Source organism: Trichosurus vulpecula, chromosome 4 (assembly GCF_011100635.1).
Source record: "Trichosurus vulpecula isolate mTriVul1 chromosome 4, mTriVul1.pri, whole genome shotgun sequence".
Classification (NCBI taxonomy): domain Eukaryota; kingdom Metazoa; phylum Chordata; class Mammalia; order Diprotodontia; family Phalangeridae; genus Trichosurus; species Trichosurus vulpecula.
In genome coordinates this window covers 214679692-214687839 of record NC_050576.1, presented here as the reverse complement: position 1 = coordinate 214687839, position 8148 = coordinate 214679692, and the positions used below count along the sequence as shown (strand labels likewise).

Here is an 8148-nt window from a genome sequence, read left to right as displayed (position 1 = left end):
ATACTTTTTTAAAAAAGCAGGCAGTATGAAATAGAGATTAATGGTTTCAAAAAAGAATCTTTTTATGCTCAGCTGTGTGTATAGAAATACTGTGTGTGTGTGTGTGTGTGTGTAAGTTCAGAATAAGAAAGTCACATCCCTGACGGGAGGAGGGAGGGAGTTTTCCATCCCACACTAAAAGATGATTCAAAGCTCAACTTTCCCCACTTACCACCACCACCTGGTGAGTTGTAAGTGTATTGCATCTCTTTGTAGTCAGGGCATATGGGACTTGTGACTGCAAGTAGAACACAATCCAAGACAGTCGGCAAATATCCCTCTTTGACATGGAAGTAAGACTCAACGTGAAATGAAAAGAATTACACTCATGGCTTCTTCATGCAAGTGGATCTGAGGAGGCTAAGGTGTTTCCCAGAGCTCACTGAAATTTAACTAACCCATGATAAGCTTTGATCTCATTCATTCTGCTGGGGGTAGCCCTGCCAGTCAGTCTCAAAACCTCATCTTTGACTTTTATGTCTCTCTTACTGTCTTACCGCATCCAAACAGTTGTCAAATTTTAAAATTTACTTTCTTAATTAATCAAAATCTATTTTATCTCTTTCTTTCTTCTCCATCCCCTCTCTACTGGAAAAGAAAGGAAGGAAGGAAGGAAGGAAGAAAGAAAGAGCCCTTGTAAAAAATATATGTAGTCAGGCAAAACACATTCTTACATTGGTCATGTCCAAAAATATATGTGTGCCTTGAATCTATCATTTCTCTGCTAGGAGGTGGGTGTGATTTGACACGGGTCTCTTAGAATTGTGGTTGGTCATTTCTTTGACTTTAGGATCATAGTTTTTAGGGTTGAACTAGATCTTAGAAATCATCTAGTCCATCCCTCTTGTTTTCTCATGAAGAAAAAGAAGTCAAGTAACATGCTCAAGTTCAACACAGATAATAAAATAGCAGGACCAGAATCTGAATTCAGGTCCTCTGACTTGAAATCCAGTATTTTTTTCTTCCTCACCTCACTGCCTCTTCTACTGCCCCCACCCTATCACCTCTTTCTCAGACTATTACAACTGCCTTCTAACTGGTGGGCCTCTCTTCAATCTTTCCTCTCTTGAATCCATCTAAGGAGCCACTGGAAAGCCAATCCTTCTAACTGTTGTTATTGAGTCATGTTTCAGTCATGTCCAACTCTTTGTGACCCATTTGGGGTTTTCTTGGCAAAGAGTGGTTTTCCATTTCTTTCTCCAGCTTACTTTACTTATGACGTAAGTGAGGCAAACAGGGCTAAGTGACTTGCCCAGGGTCACACAGTGTCTGAGGTTGGATTTGAATTCATGGCTTCCTGACTCCAGGCCTGGCACTCTATCTAATGAGCTACTTATTTGCCCATGTATCTTTCTACTGCAGAGGTCTTTGTCACTTTCCTGGTCAAAAACTTTGAGTGGTTCCCTGTGGCCCATTTAATAATTCAAACACTTTAGTTTGACCCAATGAAACAGCGTATGTAATACATTTGAAAGACTTTAAAATGCTCTATAAATGAGATGTTCTTGTTGTCTGTGAGAGTTGACTTGCCCACTGGAGTAGTGTGACCTTTCATCTGATCCTCTTACACTCGCCAGACATCTTATGTCTCTTTATCTTGCAGTCTAATTTTTCCAAAGGAGTTTTCCTCATAAGTAAAATAAGGGTGTTGGACAACATGGTCCAGGTGAAAGGACATTGACTCTGGAGTTAGAGGACACCATCAGGTTCAAACACCATCTTTGAGGCTTAGTAACATGTGGTCTTAGCCAAACCACTTCTCTTTATTGGGCCTCTGCTTTCACATCTATAAAATAAGAGAAGTGAAATAAAAAGCCATGGAGATCTCTTCCAGCTAAAGGAGCCTATCATTTAAAAGCTCTTACAACTCTGGTGTTCTTGCTCATATTCTACCTCTGTTTTCTTACCATTCATTCAACATGTACTTACCAGACTTTCAGGATTTACTTTCTTTTTAGGCACTGAAGACATATACATACATATACATATATATACACATACATACACACATATATAATTAATTGATATCTCACACACACACACACACATGCATGGTCCTTGCTCCCAGGAACATAATTTAGTAAGGAATATAACTCTTTCCCTAAGAAAATCATAGACTTTTAAGCCAGAAGGAACTTGAGAGAACATATGGTCCCCAAATTACATATAATGAAATTAACTCATCCATTCTCATGGGTTCAGCACTTGACTATAAACCTTTTGCATAATTAACTAGCAGGTGTCATAATGGAGAGCAAAGTTGGTTTGCTATACTTGCTCCTTATTCCTCCCTCCCTCCGTTCAAGGAAAGGAACAGAACAGAATTCTCCCTGGACTGTGCCTCTCTGCACCCAGTGGGGTTAGCTCAGGGCAAGGTCTTTCCTCTGGGCCTCTGCATTCTTCTCTTGGCTTATGACAAAATCAATAGTCTAGAAGCAATGACCCCAAATTCTAGAGAGTTTACAGAATTACTAATAAAATGAAAAGAAAAAACTCATTACATGCCAAGTAGCAGCTGCCACCAAGGTGGAAAGGTAACTTTGAATTTTATGAAACCAAACCAGCCAGAGGCTTCCTTGCTTGTACTCTCTGTGATCAAAGTAAGCATGAGAAATATACATATATACGTACATATGTGTGTATATATGTCTATGTATATGTGCACATAGACACAGACATACATACACATATGCACATATACGTATACACAAACATATATACTTATATACCTGCATATACATGTACACGTACACGTACATATACATTTACAAACATATAGTCTGGGTTGATCATAACTTTATGTGAAAGGGAAAATCCAAAGTCAGAATAAACCCAACTTAAGGAAATACAAGGGGTGGGGAGAAGCATATAGTCATCCAATAACGAATAAGCATGAGGATGGAAGAGGAAGTCGAGGAGGGAGAAGAATGGTTGGCTTTTCTCTAACCTTTGTAGAGGAATAGCCCAGTTCCTGCACTTTCCCCCTCAGAGGTATTTCCTCATAATCAGACATGTTCAAGCCACAAAGGGCAGCTAGAGGCAATCTTTATCTTTCTAATCACCACCTCAGTCTTACATTCTCTCCTTCCCCCCAGGTGTCGGAGGGAGAACGTGGTCAATACCACAGCTGCTGTACTGCTAGGCACTCTGTCCCCATCTCTGTCTTCCTTTCTTCTGTATTCTCTCTCCCCATCTTGTTCAAGCTTCCTGTGGGGTGACATAATATCACATAGTCCAATTCTAAATTGCTCGGTATTTTCTACCACTTTTCTAAGATTAGGAAAAGCAGCAAACACTACAAGCCCCCAAATTCTTAACAAGGATTCTGACAATTTCCTCACTCTGTAAGAGAAGGTGATGCAAAGAGCTGTTGCACCTATAAAGAAATCAACTTTTATAAGACATTTTGGAATGAAAACCAGGTGGATTTTTGGATAAGGGATGCAAGGTGGGAAAGGAAGGAAGGGAGGGAGGTAGGGAGGGAGGGAGCTGAGTATGAGGCAGTTTGAGATATGGAACTGGCACCTAGGAGGCCAGAGATAGAAATTTGTGATTCATTTACATAGGGTGATAGTTGAAGCTGTGAAAATAGAACAGATATGACACTGTACTGGCAGGGTTTCATAGCAGTTGCTGGGAAAACTACCTGAACTGGGGCCACATTCCACGCCTACTCTCTGACGGGCTCTGCCCTGCCTATCCAGAAACAGCTATATGAACTATGAGAACCTGCTTTGTTATAGAAACCAGGCAGCTACTCACACAGGAGAGGGATAAAGGGGACTCTCAGAGAGAAACCCCATTAGCATATGGGCCCCTCAAGGTCAGGAATCCTGTTTTTGCTTTTTTTGCTTTTTTTTTGGTATGCCCAGTGCTTAGCCTAGTATATAGCAAGCACTTAATAAATGTTTATTGATGATGATAATGATAAAACTGGAGAATGAGCTTTCATGGAAGTGGAGTCTGGGGAGGCTGGGCAGACTCAGTTAATGAAGGGGTAAATCTTCCTTATACAGACTCAGAGATAGTTTAGCCAGAGGCCCTAGGTCTTGCCAGAGTAGAGTGGTCAGTGAGGAGGACAAAATCCCCTTTTCCATTTCTCCCTTCCTTGGTGGCAGATTGTACCCAGAAGCCCTGTGGTGTGAAGAGACTAGCACCTCTACTGTATCCCCAAATTTTGAGAACACACATGAATATTTTTTTTTCTGGGGAGAATGTAGCAAAGGCAACATGGGGGGAGCCCTCAGGCCTTTTGCCCAAGGAACAGGACATGAAGAGGGCATATCTAATTGTGTGTCCTTGGGTAAGTCTCTTCCCTTCCTCTAGGCCTTATCTATAAAATGAAGCAGTTTGAGTAAATTATCTCTGAAGTCTCTTAGCTCTAATATTCTGTGACTGAGCCTATAATATGCTTGACAGAGGAAGAGATGCTTTAATGAAATGATGCAGTCAGAACCAGGGTACAAATCAACTTCTACTTTATTTCCATTCTTAGGTACTCCCTGAAAGACTTAGACGTAGCAGCTGCTCAGCCAAAGTTCTCTGGAGCCATAGGCCGAAGAATGATGGAGGTGGAGCCAAGATGGAGTCAGAAGATAACATGGTCGGCTGTTTTCCATGTTGGGGCCATCCTGGATTCTTTAGTAGGGGCCTCTGGGAAGGGAAGTACTGATCTAATTGAATGTAAACTTGTTGCTCCTGATGGGAATCCAGAAGTCCAGAAACTGAGGATAGGGGGGAAACTACGTTACTCAAGATACTCCAGTCTTTTTGACCCCAAACGTTGGCCTTCATGACATGGAAAGGTCCCCAGAGTATTTTAGTCTTTTGCAATGCATCATGTCTACAGCATTCTGTGCCCCCAAATGTTCTCGCCAGGCAGTAGTGGATCTGGGTCCAGGGCATCCTGAGCTGGGTTCTCATTCTGTAAGAAATGGCGCACATCTCTATCCCCACCATCCCCAACCTCCTCCTGGCTGCTTTCCAGATCCAACCTTTACTTCTTGCTAGCTCAGTGAGCCAAGAAATAGCAAACAAAAATGGAAGGAGTGCTAGACCAGATGTCAGGAGTCCTAGTTAGAGCTTTGCCGCTGATCAGTAGTGTAACATTGAACGAACCATTCGAATTCCCTAGCTTTCCATTTTCTTACCTGTATAATGAGGGGATTAGACTAAAGGGTCTCCAAGAAGGGAGGTCCAAACCAATCACCCGCTAAAAAGCAATTCTCCAGAAAGAAATTTTAAAACTACAGCAATATAGTGTGATGATATTAAAATAATGAAAACCAATGAAGCTCGACAGACATTTGGGGCTTTCTATGTGTGCTATGCTACTTCTGAGGATACAACAAATAAAGTGAAATAGTCCCTTCAGGGAGCTTACAATCCATATACATACTGATCTACTGAGCTCATCCCATAAGGCAAATAATTTTGAGGCAAATGGGTTTTAGGTAAATTGTCCTGTTCCAGCTATCTAAGTTCTGGGTAGACAATATAATACTCTTTCCTCCCCATTTAGAGTCACATCCTTACCCTGGGTTACTGAATTCCCTCACATGGACCTAATGCATTCTTTGATTGTGGCCTTCCCAGTGTCAGTCTCCTGTCTTCTCTATGCCTGTTGCCCTCCCTACCTCAGTCTTCCCTCCTTCAAGACTCAGCAACTTCATCCCAGACATTCTCCCTCTGCTCTCCCCCTCCCCACACACCCTTTCTTTCCCTCAAATACATCCAGAAGTCCTCAAGTCAGAGAGAGAAGGGTCAACCCCAGCACAGAGAATGTGTGTATGTGTCTGTGTGAGGGTGGTAGAGGGTGGCATTAGCTCTCTTGGGCCTACAGACTGGGCACAAATCGGATCCTCTGGGAATAGGCCAGGTCAGCAATGTAGAAGAGAAAGTTGACATAAGTGAAGATGGCCACCACTAGCTGGCTATCCCAAGGACAGCTTCCTTGAGGACAGCCTGAGGGCCTTGAGGGAGTCCCATACTTGGGGTCAAAGCAGAAGACAGGCCAGACCACTGCTGCACTTAGGTAAAGCAGCACAGCTAGAAATGTGTACACGACTACTATCCGGTCAAAGGGGAAGCCCAGAGTTCCAGCCCTGCCAGTCACACTCAAGCCTACCACCACCACGGTGCCTATGAAGCATATACTGTACACCGCCACACACCACTGAGTGGCCACAAAGCGCCCATAGCGGCTGTCGTGGACCAGGGCCCCAAAGATGATGCAGGCCACAAAAGCCTGGACGATTTTCAGCAGGCCAGACACGGTTGCCATGTAGCTGGTGACCTGGCCCGGCCGTGCCCGAGTCAGGACCACTTCGGTAGCGTAAGTTACAAAGAGTAAAGCCGCAAAGACACTGGCGGCCAGGCGGAAGTCACGGGCAGTGCAGCCTTCTGGCTCCGGGGGGCACTCGAGCCTGGTAAAATAGAGAGGGTAGACAATGGCGGCCGTGGCTGACAGAAGGGTGGCCAGCATGGCGAAGGCTGCAGTGAAGTTGCCCCAGGAAAGACGGAGGCAGCCGTGGAGTCGGGTGAACTCGAAGGCCACCACCAGACCAGTGAGGGCAAAGCAAAAACACCAGGCAGACATGCAGAAGGTCCCATAGGCAGCGTCGAAGCCGCCCCGGTGTGCCACGAGGCTGAAGGTGACACAGCCAAATGCCAGCTGTAGCAGGCGGGTGGTGCCCACTGGGGATGTGACAGCTCCCAGGTTCAGGTATGGACCCCCTGGGGGATCCATGGTACTCCCCATCCCTCCAACCTGAGGACGCCAGCCTCACCTCCTGGGGGGGTACTTAGCCAATCTGTTTCATCTTGCTGGTGTCTAAGAGCCTCTCAATCCCACCAGGGTTGGGCTGCTTCAGGGGCCTCTCGGCTGTCAGCAGATTCCTCTTGTCTCCGGCTGCTGTCCTGACATTGCAGTCAGCTCCGCTTGGTAGCAGCAGCAGTGGTGGCAGCAGCTCTGCGTAGTTCTCTGCTACAGAAGGCTGCCGGCCGCCCCAGTGGTATAAATAGGCATATGTATTCATAGACCCAGAATAGCCCAGCCCCCAGCTTTGACTGGGGGGTTTGGACACCCGACCCTCACTCTCTTCTAATTATGCCAGACCCATCAACCCGATGGTGACCGGAGCTGAGTCTTTTACTGCGAAACAGCCACACTTAGTGCTGCTGGGCTTGCTTATCTCTGCCAAGGACAGGAGGGAGTTGTTGGTCCTGGAACACATCAAGCTCTGACTCTGTTGCCATTCTTGTGGCAGGGGCCCACAGCGCTATGAGGAGAACGAGCCTTAGGGCTTAGGAGCTGGGGGTGGGGACGGTGGTGTGGGATGAGATTGACAAGGCAGATGGCCGTAAGCTCAAAGAGGTCTGTTCCATTTTGACCTTATCTGTCCTTCCTCTCCTCTTTCTTACCCTAGTTAGCCTCTTGGACAGCCTTGTACTGATCTCAGGAGCCTCTTATCTTTGGCTAACCTTCCCACCTCCACCCCTTTAGCAACTCCCCCTTTCTCTAGGCTGCAGAATATAATTCCTGGATCTCTATATGGAAGTAATGACTTTCTCACTATGATTTCCCTGGGCAGTTAGGTGGTGAAGTGGATAGAGCCATGGGCCTGGAGTCAGGAAGACCTGAGTTCAATTGGATCTCAGACACTCACTAGCTGTGTGACCCTGGGCAAGTCACTTAACCTCTGTTTGCCTTAAACCACTCAGCAAAGAAAATGACAAACCACTCCAATACCTTTGCTAAGAAAACGCCAAATAGGGTTGAGAAGATTTGGACATGACTGAACAACAACCATGATTTAAAAATGATCTCCTCTCCCCACTCCCTTCCTGGTCCCTATGTTCCCGTCCTCACACTTTGTTAGATTAGGGGGTTTTTTTTGGGGGGGGGGAGGGGGGCAGAAATAATTTCTTTGACCTATCTGGTCTTTCTTTTTTTTTTTTTTGAGGGGGGAAGGCAAGGCCATTGGGGTTAAGTGACTTAGCCAAAGTCACACAGCTAGTAAGTGTGTCAAGTGTCTGAGGCTGAATTTGAACTCAGGTCCTCCTGACTCCAGGGCCATTGCTCTACTCACTGCACCACCTAGCTGCCCC

General features: G+C 45.4%; 1 protein-coding gene across 1 annotated transcript; it reads right to left on the bottom strand.

Moving 5' to 3' along the window:
* Positions 1-4495: 4495 nt before the first annotated feature.
* MYADML2 (myeloid associated differentiation marker like 2) lies at positions 4496-7326 on the bottom strand. Its single transcript, XM_036756805.1, has one exon. The coding sequence runs from the start codon at positions 6797-6799 to the stop codon at positions 5876-5878; it is 924 nt and encodes a 307-aa protein (XP_036612700.1). The 5' UTR covers positions 6800-7326; the 3' UTR covers positions 4496-5875.
* Positions 7327-8148: the final 822 nt, after the last annotated feature.